At 39.6% G+C, this 15,622-nt stretch overlaps 1 protein-coding gene across 1 annotated transcript; it reads left to right on the top strand.

The window, feature by feature from the left end:
* The first annotated feature begins 14,291 nt into the window (after positions 1 to 14,291).
* Positions 14,292 to 15,282, top strand: LOC115526195 (olfactory receptor 6X1). Its single transcript, XM_030333678.1, is given in 2 exon segments — positions 14,292 to 14,617; positions 14,619 to 15,282. Coding segments are annotated over 2 exon segments (948 nt in total). The 5' UTR covers positions 14,292 to 14,333.
* Positions 15,283 to 15,622: the final 340 nt, after the last annotated feature.

Genomic DNA, 15,622 nt, shown 5'->3' with positions numbered 1-15,622 from the left:
CAGGATGATGTTGGGACAAAACTCCAATCCTGGGAGGAGATCTGGCGAAGGCCCAGTTATTACAGATTTAAGTTTGAGTTGGTGGAAGTTTGGGGAATGAAGAAAAAATCTGGACCTCAGGATGCAGGTCGAAGTTCAGTCTTCAGAACTTACTGAGATTGGAAACTGAACCACTTGATCTTAGGAGCTTACCTTCTGCTGTAGGTCAGGTTTGGTCATGGGAATGGGATGAAGAATGGCATTTGGGGTGCCTGGGTGGCTCAGTCGGTTAAGCATCCGACTTTGGCTCAGGTCATGATCTCACGGTTCATGGATTTCAGCCCTATGTCGGGCTCTGTGTTAATAGCTCAGAACCTAGAGCCTGCATCAGATTCTGTGTCTCCCTCTGTCTCTCTGCTACTCCCTCACTCACACTCTGTCTCTCTCTCTCAAAAATAAAATAAACATTAAAGAAAATTAAAAAAGAAGAAGAAGAAGAAGAAGAAGAAGAAGAAGAAGAAGAAGAATAGCATCTGAAAAGGATTATCTAGCTACGGCAAAGAGGCATGCAGAAGCCAGGCCTATATTTGGACCAAACCCTTCCTTGGATGACATAGCCCTACTTTGTGGTTCTCTTTGTACTTCTATAAATCTTTCCTCTTCTTTCAGAAATGCTATTTTCTCAAACTCAATCTCTGAAACCATATTTCCTGGGTTGAAATTGTCATTTAGTATCGATATGGCTTTGGTCAAGTTTCTTCACCATTCTGTGTCCCAGTTTCATTGTCTATAAAATAGAAATAATAATAATAATATTACTGCCCAGGGCTCTTGTAAAGATAACAAAGATGCATAAGCACACTGAGAATAGTGCCTGGCACACAGTAAGCACTATGCAAATGTTTGCCTTGATTGTTATTATCTTTATTTTTAATTTGATTTTTATTTTTTGATAATTTAAAAAATATTATTCATCTTTTTTATTTTGAGAAATTCATACTTTTTTCTGACTTGGGTCAACCACAAATTTCATACTTGAATTTGTAATCTCAGCTGAAGCTTTGGAGAACAGAAAACTGACACATCAGAATAATGTTCTGAATCTATAAATGTGGTGATAACCTAAGACTCTTTAAAAAGCACTGGGAGAGGCGCCTGGGTGGCTCAGTCGGTTGGGCGGCCGACTTCGGCTCAGGTCATGATCTTGCAGTCTGTGAGTTCAATCCCTGCGTCAGGCTCTGTGCTGACAGCTCGGAGCCTGGAGCCTATTTCAGATTCTGTGTCTCCCTCTCTCTGACCCTCCCCTGTTCATGCTCTGTCTCTCCCTGTCTCAAAAATAAATAAATTTAGGGGCGCCTGGGTGGCTCAGTCGGTTGAGCGGCCGACTTCGGCTCAGGTCATGATCTCGCGGTCCGTGAGTTCGAGCCCCGCGTCGGGCTCTGTGCTGACAGCTCAGAGCCTGGAGCCTGCTTCCGATTCTGTGTCTCCCTCTCTCTCTGCCCCTCCCCCGTTCATGCTCTGTCTCTCTCTGTCTCAAAAATAAATAAAAGTTAAAAAAAAAAAATTTAATAAAAAAAAAAAATAAATAAATTTAAAAAAAAACGTTAAAAAGCAATGGGAGATTTCCTAACACTCTTCTGAATCTGTATACTAGTTCTCAGTTTTGTACCTAGTAATTTTCTTTCAAAACCCAGAAATTTCACCAGCAGTTCTGAGGCACCTGAGTTTTGAAATAAAAGATGGCATTTAATGTTTTGAGAACCAGAAAGAAACAATTTGTTTTGTTTTGTTTTGTTTTGTTTTGTTTTTGGTGATGGCTGCCCACTCAGAGAAGATGCTAACATAGGTAATTTTCCTTGTAGCTGATGGTTTAATCTTTTTAATGTTTGTGATAACGGATCCAGAATTGTGGTAGCTAAAGCAATACACTTTAAGAATACTAAAGGCCATCTTTAAGAATACTAAATTGAAAATACAGAATAGGTGGAAAAATTAATGTGCATTATATATATATATTTAAGTTTATTTATTTTGAGAGAGAGAGCGCACACGTGTGTGAGCAGGGGAGGCGCAGAGAGAGAGAGGGAGAGAGAGGATCCCAAGCAGGCTCCTTGCTGTCAGCATGGAGCCTGATGCAGGGCTCAATCTCACAAACTGTGAGATCATGACCTGAGTCAAAGTCAAGAATCAGATGCTTAACTGACTGAGCCTCCCAGGTGCCCCTTAATATGTATTTTAAATGAGAGGGGGAAATAACAATCCACAATTTTAAAAAGCAACAAAACACTGTATATATCACACAACCCAAGAAAACAGCACAATATTTCATTAGCTGATAGCTTCTCTTGTTAGTGGAAGTTTATGGTTCTTTAGTTTATGAAACTATCTTTAACATATGTTTGATCATACAACAGTGACCTTGTATCACTTTCTGTAGAGAAAATGGAAAGTTAATTGAGATTTGTTTTTGAACATGGTTAACTGAAATATTTTTAATTTGTTTATGTTAGAGAAATCACTTTTAGCTTCACAATATATTACTTATAATAGATAAATGGATACAGTTTTGTATTGTATGTATTGTATTGTATGATAAACCTCTACAGTGCATTTATGTACATTACAGAGTATACACCTGCCAGGAGAGAATTTCTGCTTTGAGTAAGCACTGATGATACTGTCTGCTTACAGTTTCATATGACCAATAATGGGAAGAATCTTTCACAGACTCACTTCTCATTCTGTACCCTTCTGGTTCTAAACATTCTAAAGCTTGCTTCTCCTCCATTACCCACCGTTGGGGAAATATAACTAAAAACAAAATCTTCCAACCCACAAAGGTTCTCTCCACAAAGGTGGTAGAGAAATAAAATACTTTTATTATTAAGTAAGCATTAAACCAGAGTGTGATGCCTGTCACAGGCAACCCACCAAGAGCTTGCAAAGACGGAGAGAAATCTCACCCTTTCATGGAACCAAGCAAACACAATCCATGACATACACACTCTGAAGATAAACAATAACTGGTTCTCAAGTAAGAAGACTTGACAACACCATTTGTAACACAGAGTTCCTCCTAGGCTCATCTGGTGATTGGAATGACCATCTGTGTTAGCTAATTGGCTTTATCCAGAGGAAAAACAATCTTCTTATATCTTTTTGAAGGGAGATGGTTTTGAAACTTAGAGTAAGGCACCCAAGGAAGTTAGGCTCCTACCCTCCCACAGAAACTGTGAGATAGAGTACGATTACCCTTGCAGTTTACATTTCAAAGAGATGGTTCTCAGGGCCTTGAGAAAGACCTTTCTGAGTCATAAAGCCAGCAAAAGGTTTATTTAGCTTCTAAAAAATTTATACACATTTCAAAGAGACAAAGAAAGAAATTATAATTAGATGTGTTCTATAGGAAATGCTCCATAAAAGGGAAAAGAGAGAAGTTCCTTCCCTTATTTTTGATAGGGAGAATTAAGTCTCTTATATTTTATTTGTATTTATCCCTACACCACATATTCCAGTGCTTGCCAGGAAAATCTCTAGTCCTGTTCTTTCGGGTCATGACATCCAAGTGAGTCAACCTGGATGAGTGAGTAAATTTTCATTTAACCCTGGTCTTCTCATTCCCAGAGCACAAAGGCACTCTAGGACAGAGGACAGATCAAGTGAGTGGGCAACCATGGCTCCTCCTGTATTGGGAACCTCACTGTCTTCTCAAAAATTATCTCACTCATAAGCCAACCCTACCTACCAGATTTCTCACATATGGTGATTTTTTTCCTTCAGAGTTTAGAATGCTTATCTGTAATACACTTCACTCAGGGGTCATCTCAATTGGCAAATGTATAAATATTCCAATTGTGAATGGGCTTTAAATTTGTTCCATCAAGATATATGATCTAACGATCTGATTTAAACATCCAAATATTACAAGATAGATGAGAAGTTTGCTGAGTATTACATAACAAAAGGTTGGTGTAATCAAAACGTATGGATGAGTTCAGTAGGGTGCTATTATATTATTGCAGGGATCTAAAGTGTTCTCATTTAATCAAGATGTCTAACTTAATGTTAAGATGTCTAACTTTTAGTTATTATTGGGGCTGGACTGGTTTTACACAAGAGAAAAAATAAGTTATGAAAAACTGAGACCTTCCCCTCAGAAATAAAAGACAAGGGGAAGGAGAGAGAAGGAGACAGAGAGGACAAGAATGTGTAGTCATAAAAGGCAGGAGAGAGGAGAGTTCCAAAAAGGAGGTAGTTAGTGGTATTGACTACTACAGATTGATTTAGGGGGGAAAAAAAAGCACTAAGAAAATCCGTTTGGATTTGAAAGATAATTTAAAAATTTAAGAATAATCTTAGGTATATAAATTCAATAAATTATTAAGTGGAAACTAAATCTCAAGAATCTAAATACGGGCAAAGAAATAGAGGTGAAGTTACATATTATTTAAGAAATTTTGCAGTAAAATCAATCCAAGACACCTAAAGCAGTCAAAATTTTGTTTTGTTTTAAGACAGGGAATTATGCCTTCTTTTTAAATTTTTTTAATTTTTTAATGTTTATTTATTCTTGACACAGAGAGAGAGAGAGAGAGGGCCAGCAGGTGAGTGTCAGAGAGAGAGGGAGACACAAAATCCAAAGCAGGCTCCAGGATCTGAGCTGTCAGCACAGAACCCACCAATCGTGGGATCATGATCTGAGCCGAGGTTGGACACACAACAGATTGAGCTACCCGGGCACTCTGGGAATTGTGCCTTCTTGTTTTTCAACTTTTTTTTTTTTTTTTTTTTTTTTTGGGACAGAGAGAGACAGAGCATGAACGGGGGAGGGGCAGAGAGAGAGGGAGACACAGAATCGGAAACAGGCTCCAGGCTCCGAGTCATCAGCCCAGAGCCCGACGCGGGGCTCGAACTCACGGACCGCGAGATCGTGACCTGGCTGAAGTCGGACGCTTAACCGACTGCGCCACCCAGGCGCCCCGGAATTGTGCCTTCTTAAGGAAGAAGAAAAGGAGTCAATTTGGTGATGGGAAGGGAGGTGCAGTTGCCAAAGAAAGCAGAATATATGATAAAGGATGCTCTGAGAGATAAGAATATCAATAATACAAACAATAAAGCTAACACTAATAATTACACACATAAATAGGATATGTGATTCTTCTTTTAACTTCTGCTAGAGAAAATCTTCCTTCTCTAGGATTATCATCTTTCCCCTTCCTTATGCTGCTTTCCTTGCTTTTGAACAATCTCATGTCTCTTTAGTTATGAATAAATCATCTGTTGGGTACCACTGCACCTTCCAATTTCCATGTCATTATTTTGGAAGAATCCAATAAACAGCCATGACAAAGTAATCCTACCAGACTAACCTTCCAATCACAAACACATAAGAAAAACTAGACAAAATATATGAAACAACAATTTTCAGGCACTGGGCAAGAAGTCAAGGATGGAGATCCATGAGAGAAGGGAAACAAATTAGTTGAGCCCTAGAATAGCCAGGGCTCTCCACCTGGAGGCTTCTAGTAGACAATAGTGGAGGGCAAACCCGAGGAAGACACGGCAGGTGCAGAGACAGAGTTCAGAGTTCAAGGAGGCTGAAGCAACTGAGGGACAGAATACAAAAAAAGAAAAAACCTTCAGAAATCTGCAAAGGATTAGACAGGGGATTTCAAATAGCGATGGTAAATATGTAGTAAGATTTTTTTTTAATTTATTTATTTTGAGAAAGAAAGAAAGAAAGAAAGAGTGGGTGAGGGGCAAAGAGAGGATCCCAAGCAGGCTCCAGGCTGTCAGCACAGAGCCCCACACGGGGCTCAGTCTCACAAACCACGAGATCACGGCCCGAGCTGAAACCAAGAATGAGACGCTTAACCCACTGAGCCACCTAGGTTCCCCTGAGATTTTTTTTTTTAATGTGAACATAATGAGGAAAAAAAATGGAAGATTAAAAAATAAGTAAATGTAACTGAAGATCACAAAGAAATGAAGTGAAAACTTTGGATGTATTCAACAGCTCATTAGGCACTTCAAAATAAAATAATTTGAAGATTAAGTGTGAAACTATCTAAATTACATGTCAGAGAGGGAATAAAAACTAAAAACAAGGGGTGTCTGGGTGGCTCAGTCACATGAGCATCTGACTTCATATTAGGTCATGATCTCATGGTTCCTGAGTTCAAGCCCTGCATTGGACTCGCTGCTGTCATCCCAGAGCTCACTTTAGATTCTCTGTCCCCTTCTCTCTCTGCCCCTCCCCGCTCATGCTTTCTCTCTCAAAAATAAATAGAACATAAAAAAAAAAAAAAACTAAAAACAATGAACAGAACTTCTGTGGCTTTTGGGACACCATCCAACAATCTAATGTATGTATAACTGGAGGGCAGAAAAAAAATATCTGAAGAAAAAATTCAAAGACATAATGACAAAGAATTTTCAAAATTGGATAGAAAACAAATTCACATGTTCACAAAGCTTGATAAATAGCAAGCAAGACAAGTAAAAGAAAATTACACCTACGCGTATCATAATTATATTTCTAAAAGTCAATGATAAAAATTAAGACAATCGGAAATTAAAATACCGCCCCACACACACCCACACGTTAAAATTCATGTTCTATAAATACAGAAGTATACATAATACATTGACGATGTCTCATAAGAAACCATGCCAGCCAGAAGACAATGGAACAAAATCTTTAAACTGCTTGGGGTGAGGGGTGGAGTGGGATAAACTACCTGGAATTCTTTATGCAGTAAATATATCCTTCAAAACGAAGGACATGTAAATAAATTTTGCACAAAAACTGACAAAAATGTTTTGCCACCAGACCTTCACTGCATGTTAAAAATTGCCTCAAAAGGGATCCTACACTTCAACATCTAAGAGAAAGCATGGACAAATTTTTGCAATCTTGCGGTATACAAACATTTCTTAGATAAGATGCAAAAAAAAAAAAAAAAAAAAAGAACCATAAGAAAAAAAAAGAATAAATTAGGTTTCAAAAATTGTAAATGCTTACATATCAAAATATATTATTAAAAATTATTAGTAAGCCATAAACTGGGAAACAATATTCTCAATATTTTTTCTGACAAAGGACGCATATATAGAATAAAGAACTTTTGTGACAATAATGAAAGGAAAATTAATCTAATTTTTAGGGGACAAAATATTTAAACTAATTCTCTACAAGAATTAAATATATGAAGTCAGTAAACATATAAAAATTTTCTCAGTATCACTAGTCATTACAGAAATGCAGATTAAATTAGCAACGAGAAAGCCCTACCTCTACAATAATGTCTTTTTAAAAAACTGACAATAACAAATGTTGGCAAAGTATGGAGCAGCTAGAACTCTCCTATGTTGGTTGATGGGACTGTAAAATCTCACAGGAGAATAGTTTGGCTCTTTCTTAAAAAATTAAACCTACCCTTACTTCGCACTCAGAAAATTCATCTAAAATCTGTTCACCTAAAACAAATAAAAACATATGCTCACAAAAACATTCCCACATGAGTGCTCACCACACCTGTATTCATATCATCAAAAGTGAACCAACTCAAAAGCTCATCAATCACTAAATGAATAAATAAGGTGTGGTATATTCCTAGAATATGGAATATGTAGGGAAGGAAAACTTTTCCTCTCTTCCCTTCTAGTTTCTTTGGCTCATCTAATAATTGAATTGATATTAAGACAGATTAAGGGGAGAAAAAAACAAATTTCAATTTTGTATGTCCAAGAACTCATAGAAATATAAGACTCAAAGAAGTGACCAAACCAGGAAGCTTTTAGATCTTTTAGACAAAGAAACAATAAATTTGTGTGGAACTGACAAGACAGAAAAGTTTGGGCTTCGGGAAGTAAACTGGTAAAGTAACAAGGTTTGTTTATAAAGCTTCCTTGGCCCTAATTTCTCTATCTCTGGTAGTAAGGATGTCTCTCTTCCTCCTGGTTCAAGGAGGGTACACTTCTCATGGGAGATTTCTTTTCTGCTTTCAGGGAGACCAAGAAAGGTCAGAGTTTCCTTCACACATTGGTTGCTTCTTAAGTAACTTTAATTTAAAATAATCAATATGCCAAAGTATTGTATTTTGGGTCAACTGCCCTGAACCTTATCAAATACTACTCAGCAGTAAGAAGGAATGAACTTTTGGGGCTCCTGGGTGACTCAGTTGATTAAGGATCTGACTCTTGATTTCAGCTCAGGTCATGATCTCATGGTTTGCAAGATCGAGCCCCCTGTCAGGCTCTGTGCTAATAGCAAGGAGCCTGCTTGGGATTCTCTCTCTCCCTCTCTCTCTAACCCCTCCCCTGCTCATGCACATGAACGCACGTGCTTGCTCTCCCTAAATAAATAAATAAATAAATAAATAAATGGAAAAAACATTTTTTAAAGGAATGAACTTTAAATTTTTTTTATATATTTTACATTTATTCATTTTTGAGAAACAAAGTGAGACAAAGTGTGAGCAGGGGAGGGGCAAGAAGGAGACACAGAATCTGAAGCAGTCTCCAGGCTCTGAGCAAGTGGTCAGCATGGAGCCTGATGCAGGGCTCGAACCCACAAACTGTGAAATCATGACCTGATCCGAAGTCGGATGCTCAACCGACTGGGCCACCCAGGCACCCCAGGAATGAGCTTTTCATATTTGACAATATGGATGAATTTCAAAAATAGTTTGCTAAGCAAAAGTATCCGGATACAAAAAAGTATACCTACTGTATGATTTCATCCATATAAAATCATACAAAAGTCAAGACTAATCTGTAGACATAGAAATCAGATCAGTGGGGGCGCCTGGGTGGCGCAGTCGGTTGGGCGTCCGACTTCAGCCAGGTCACGATCTCGCGGTCCGTGAGTTCGAGCCCCGCGTCGGGCTCCGGGCTGATGGCTCGGAGCCTGGAGCCTGTTTCCGATTCTGTGTCTCCCTCTCTCTCTGCCCCTCCCCCGTTCATGCTCTGTCTCTCTCTGTCCCAAAAATAAATAAACGTTGAAAAAAAAAAAAAAAAAAAAAGAAAAGAAATCAGATCAGTGGTTGTTGGGATGGGAGAGAAGGTGTTGAGGTAGAACAGAAAGCGTACACAAAAGAACTTTTTGGAGTGCTGAGGACGTTCTAAATCTTAATTTAAGGTGTGGTTCCATGGGTATACACATCTGTCAAAACTCGCTGAACTATATACTTAAAATGTCTGCATTTTCTTCTATGTAAGTCCACCTCATTAAAGTCTTTCTAAATTACAATTCCAGCTCTATTTTCCTGTTTTGTAGAGCGTCCCCCAACAATTAGCGGCGCTTGCTATCTCCATCAACTGTCTGCTGACCCTCAAGAGTTCAAAACCCCATCTTTTCACTTATCACCATAAGATTCTATGCCATTCACTCTTGCATTTCTGCATACCTGGCTACTTTTCACATTATTAATCAAATTTCCTACCCTTAAACCAACTTAGCTCATTAGAGGATCCCATTTAATTATTAAGAAACCACTGCTTTTTCTTCTTGCAGAAACTAAGAAATTCAAGATCTCAACCCCATGGATTCTCAGATGTTGGTGAATTATTCCAGGAGTGGAGGCATGACTGGTACCAATGAGAATTTAGAAAGCTGCAATGTCTTACCCTGACTTACGAATAAACTTTTAGCGAGACTTTGTTTTCTCCTGGGAGTCTCGGGAGCACATCCATGGAGACTAATGTCCCAGAGGAAGCTAGGAAAGTGCCCCACTAACAAATCATTATTTTGAGAGAAGAAACCTTGACCTAGTGTGACCTGATCTATTAATCACTTTCAAAACAATTCTCTTAAACACTGAAGCAATCTTGCCATTTCTTGAAAACTTTATGAATAGAATTCAGCAATGCATAACGGCACTTACCTTAAATTCTAGAAAGAGAGATGCATTTTCCTAATGCAAAAAAGAAGGAACTTTTCTGTTTCAATTCTGTGGCCTTATAAGAGTCTCCTTTTCTTTCAGTCCACGTGTGGACAAGCATGCACCTCAGGACCAGAAGTGTTTCCTTGGGAATCATTAGTGCTTGTGCGTATTTCTTTGCTACAGAGAAGCAAAGAGCACTGTTTGGGGTGAAGTTTTGCTTTTCTCTAGAATGAAAAGCCACAGCTAGCCTTGCTGCCTTGAAGCCTTCAAATGAATTCCAATAAATGAATCTCAGTCTCATACAGAAAAGTCATAACCCTGACTTGGACCAGCAAACAGTCTTAATTTACTGCATTTTACCCAGAACCATAAATCCTTGGAATGAATTTCAGACTGGCTATCTTTATTTGCATCTCAGTATTGCACAGTCCCCCAAGTAGTGATTCTTTTTTTTGTTGTTGTTTATGTATTTATTTTTGAGAGAGAGGTGGGGAGCAGAGAGAAAGGGAGACAGAGAATCCCAAGCAAGCTCTATGCTGTCAGCACCGAGCTCGATGCAGGGCTCGAACTCACCAACAGTGAGATCATGACCTGAGCCAAAATCAAGAGTCAGACACTTAACTGACCGAGCCACCCAGGTGCCCCACTCCAAGTAGTGATTCTTGATGCATTTGCCTTTGTGGAACTGATAGTGTATAATCCAGTTTCCTCTGCTGGAAGGTCACACACTACTGGGCATCTTCACATTGACTACATGATCAAAGTTGAAAAATTCAAGAAATTGCCCCCTATCAAAAGTTAAAAAGACAAAATGAATAAGCAAACAAACAAACGATGAGGCTTGGGACACATTGCCCTTAGCCCAAATCAAGAAAAGATACATGTTAATATTTTTGTACTTTTTGGGGCGCCTGGGTGGCTCAGTCGGTTAAGCGTCTGACTTCAGCTCAGGTCGTGATCTCACGGTTTGTGGGTTTGAGCCCCACATCGGTTCTGTGCTGACAGATCAGAGCCTGGAGCCTGCTTTGGATTCTGTGTCTCCCTCTCTCTTTCTCTGCCTGTCCCCTGCTCATGCTCTGTCTCTCTCTTCCAAAATAACTAAACATTAAAAAAACTTTTTTTAATATTTTTGTACTTTTTTTCTTTTGAGACTATGAAAAGTTTAAGAAAAATGAAGGATGCTTGATTGCAACAACATAGCTCAGAAAAAATGATTCAACTGTGCCTCAAACCCTTGAGCATTAAGTGGGTTAAGAAAGCTCTCTGTGCTCGGGGCCAGTCTGGAGATCTGGGAGAATAATCAGAATGCAGTAAGAAACTCATATCCCTGATTAGGGATAGACGGAAGAGCAGAAAGGTTTACATGCAGCAAAATTTACATAAAAGCTGGAAGCCGAAGAGGACTTGGAGACAAATTATTTAGCCAACAGTCCCTGTTATGTGTCTAGGCTTTGAAATAGAGCAGTAGCATTTCATAAACATACGCATGCATCAGTCTATGTAAACTCATAGGTACCTGGGGATACAATGTCAACAAACTATCCATTTATATAATCCTCCAGAAAATATCTCTTGAGGGCTTATTTTATGACAAGCCCATACTTAAGCCCTACAGATATTATTGCTTGCCCTTACGACCTTAAAGTTTAGGGAGGAAGCCAAACAAACTATAAATAAAATTTTGTAAGCGTTCAGATATGGAAATGTCCAGGGAGTCACGGAGGGTAGGAGTAGCACTGGAACTAGATTGGAGATGGGAAGTCAGGCAAGGCTTCCCATGACATGGGTCCTTAGCTGAGGTCTAGACTTCAGATAGGACTTAGCCAAATGCTGGAAGAGATTGGGGGAGGGTATTCTAGGCCAAGGGAACAGCACACAGTGATTAGGTGATGAGAGAGCTGATGACACCTTCAGGGAACCAGAGATCAGCAAACTGTTGCTGTAAAGGGCCTGATTCTGAGTAGTTTAGGCTTTGGGGGCCCTATAGTCTCTGCTGCAACTATTCAACTCTGCCATTGCAGCACCAACGAATTAGGGTAGTTCCAGTGAGATCTTATGTACAAAGAGTTAGCCAAACTCTAAACTTGGGTAAGCCAATAAGCACAGAGCATAGAATGGGGAAAGAAAAGGGAAAACGGCAGATCAGTCTGGAAGATTGGGTAGGGTAAGACCAGATCATCAACGGCCTTGAATGTCACACCAAGGATTTTGGATGCTGCCCTCAAGGTTCTGAGAAGTGTAAGCTTATCAGAAGTGCCTGAACAGGCCTGACTCCCAGCTTCAGCTCAAGCTAGATTCTATGCTTTAGTTCTATTTCACAAACTTCGGGCCTTGTCTGGAATGCATTCTTCCTCCCTGTCCCACTCTCTTTTCCTACTGAACTCCTTTAGACTGGGCTGAGGCACCTCCTTCTCTGGAAAACCTTCCCTAACGCCTGCCAGGCTGGGTAAGGGGTCTCTGCTGGCTGTTTTTAAAACAACCTGCACACAACTCCACAGGATCACTCCCTGCACTATATTGTAATTATTATACGTGGTCTCTCTCTCCCTATCTAAATGATAAACTCCTTAATCCTCTAGTAGGACTTGGAACATAAGAAGCTCTCAACAAATGCCTATGGTACTTATAGGTCTAATTCTCCAAATTGTGGAATGTTCAGCGCTTAGAAAATTCGTATTAACCGGGAGAGAATGCCATTCTCCTCTGAGTGCAAAATGAAGATAAATCTATATCTACCCTATTTGGAGGGACCAGGCTCATGGCCGGTTATACTGGCCATTAGTACAAATTCAAATGCTTCTCCGTCTCTTACAGCCTTCATGGGAAATAACCGAAGCTTGTGACATTATAGGCAAAAAAAATAATCCTTTCCTGGTCTAGCAAAGAGGTGGGAGGAAATGGGAGTATTTTTCTCCCTTAGGCTCTCAGAGAATTGTTGTTCTCTAATATGGGGATAGAATTAATCCTCATATCAATGAACTGTGAGCTTCTTCTCTCAGGCTAAGTTTCTCATACTTTGAAAATGGGGCAATTCATTTCATAGCAATGTACCTTACCCATTGCAAAAAAGAACCATGTAGAAGAATATCCTCAATAAGATAGGAAGTAGTTTTACTGTTTTCTAGTGAATTTTAATAGAACAGGAAGAAAAAATTCTCAGCTTATAAATTTTCATATGCAAATAGGAATGCTTCGGTTAGTATGGACAGATACTTAGTCATAAAGGAAGGTTTTGGTAGGAATGTACTTGCCAGGATCCAGTTTGTTATCCTAAGCATTTGCTAGCCTTTTTACTTTTTTAGGTTCGTGTTTAGGTTTGTGGGTATTTGTGTGTGTGTGTGTGTGTGTGTGTGTGTGTGTGTGTGTATCTTTATCCAGTGTACATTTATTAGGTACTTCTGCATATTAGGCCCTAATTCAGCTGGTCTTGGCATTTTGAATTAAAGTTTAGTGCATTTTCCTACTTGCTAAGCAGTTCTCTTCATTTAGTTTGAATATTTTTTTAGTCTCCTTTGTTACAAGTCTGAACTAGAATTTGGAAGTGGATTCTTGAGAAAAACATCTGTTCTATTATCTAAGTTGTATTTCACCACTAATATATAACAGCAAGGATTTTTAGTTGTATAAATACACACACAGAGACATGGGGGGAGTTGCAAAATCAGCTTTCTTAAACATATTTGTAATATAAATGGATAATTTCTTTTCAAATATAATAGGAAAGTGTGGATTCACTTCTTATGAACCCACAGCTCAGTTTATGCAGACATACCGTTATGTACACTTTTTTTTAAATTTTTTTAATGTTTATTTATTTTTGGCACAAAGAGAGAGACAGAGCATGAGCGGGGGAGGGGCAGAGAGAGAGGGAGACACACAATCTAAAGCAGGCTCCAGGCTCCGAACTGTCAGCACAGAGCCCGACGCGAGGCTCGAACCCACAGACTGAGAGATCATGACCTGAGCCGAAGTCAGACGCTCAACAGACTGAGCCACCCAGGTGCCCCTCATTATGTATACTTTAAATAATAATTTGGGGTGTTCTATGTAAGTGATGAATCACTAAATTCTAGTCCTGAAACCATTATTACACTGTAAATTCACTAAATTGGATTTAAATAGAATAAAAAATAACAATAATATGGATTATTGACAGCTAAAGCACATTGCAACGGTTATTCTCATAGCTATACATGGATGGAAAACTACTTTTCCATTCATCAAGTATACTAAGTACTTTCAAAGTCCATTAGGTGCTGGTTTAGTCGACCAAAGGATAAGCCAAATCATGAGTAAGGAAGGAGGGCTTAGGGTGTATATGTGTATGTGAAGGAGGGGGAGTGTCCTGAAGGATCTTAAGTGGAATCAGAATCTTCCTTTTCTTTCTTTCTTTTTTTTTTTTGTCCAAATTAGTATGAGATTCTAAAGAGCTACTTTCTTGCCTGTCTTTCTACAGAATCAAGGGACATGAGAAATGGCACGACCATCACAGAGTTCATCCTTCTAGGCTTTCCTGATACCCAAGGACTACAAATCCCTCTCTTTCTCGTGATCTTTTGCAGCTACATATTAACCCTTGCAGGCAATGGGTTCAAAATCGCCATTGTCTGGGCTGAGCCCAGGCTACAAATACCAGTGTACTTCTTCCTTTGCACCTTGTCCTTCCTAGAGATCTGGTTCCCTACCACGGTCATTCCCAAACTATCAGAAACGTTTGTGGTGGCAAGAACAGCTATCTGCATCCCCTGCTGCCTTCTTCCACTTTTTCCCGGGAACCGCCGAGTTCTTTATCTTCATTGTCATGTCTTTTGACCATTACCTGGCCACCTGCAAGCCCCTTCGCTACCCCACCATTATGACCAGCAACCTCTGCCTGCAACTTGCCCTGAGCTCCTGGGTGGTAGACTTTACCATCGTCTTCTGTCAGATGCTACCGCTCATCCGGTTGCCATTCTGTGGCGACAATGTCATCAATCATTTCTGCTGTGATGTTGGTCCCATTCTGAAAGCAGCCTGCACAGACACAAGCATTTTGGAGCTCCTGGGTCTTTTGGCGACCGTCCAGGTGATCCCAGGGTCACTCCTCTTCACAGCGATTTCTTATCTCTGTATCCTGTCCACCATCCTACAGATCCCTTCAGTCACTGGCCAACAGAAGATTTTCTCGACCTGTGCCTCCCACCTGACAGCAGTCTCCCTGCTCTATGGTGCCATTTTGTTCATGTACCTGAGACCCACAGCACACTCTTTCTTTAAGATTAATAAGGTGGTGTCAGTGCTAAATACTATCCTGACACCCCTTCTGAATCCCTTCATTTGTACAATTAGAAACAAGGAGGTGAAAGCAGCCCTAAGGAAGGCAATGGCTTGTCCAAAGACTCATCATCCAGAGGAAAACATGCGACACATCAAATGAACTTAAGGCAGATACAAAAGTTAAATGTGAAAGAGGACTGTGGAGAAGATGAGGATGTGAAAGCAAACTATGATGGTAACCTTCCGTATAAGGATTTGTTCCCTATAAATGAACCACGAGTCCTCCTTCAAAAGAAGGGACCGAATTCTCCAACAAGGAAATCCCAGAATACCTTCTGATGCATGAAGTACCACTAAGGACTTTCTCAATTATAAGCTGAAAGTAGAAACCACAGAAGTCAAGGACAAGTGTCAGTAACTTTTTAAAAAAATGTAAGGAATCCCGTCTCCCTCTTTGTTTACAGTAACTCCCTTCACCTCATCTCCTTGTCAAAGGCATG

The sequence above is a fragment of the Lynx canadensis genome, chromosome D1, assembly GCF_007474595.2.
Source record: "Lynx canadensis isolate LIC74 chromosome D1, mLynCan4.pri.v2, whole genome shotgun sequence".
NCBI lineage: Eukaryota > Metazoa > Chordata > Mammalia > Carnivora > Felidae > Lynx > Lynx canadensis.
This window is presented reverse-complemented; position numbering and strand designations above follow the sequence as displayed.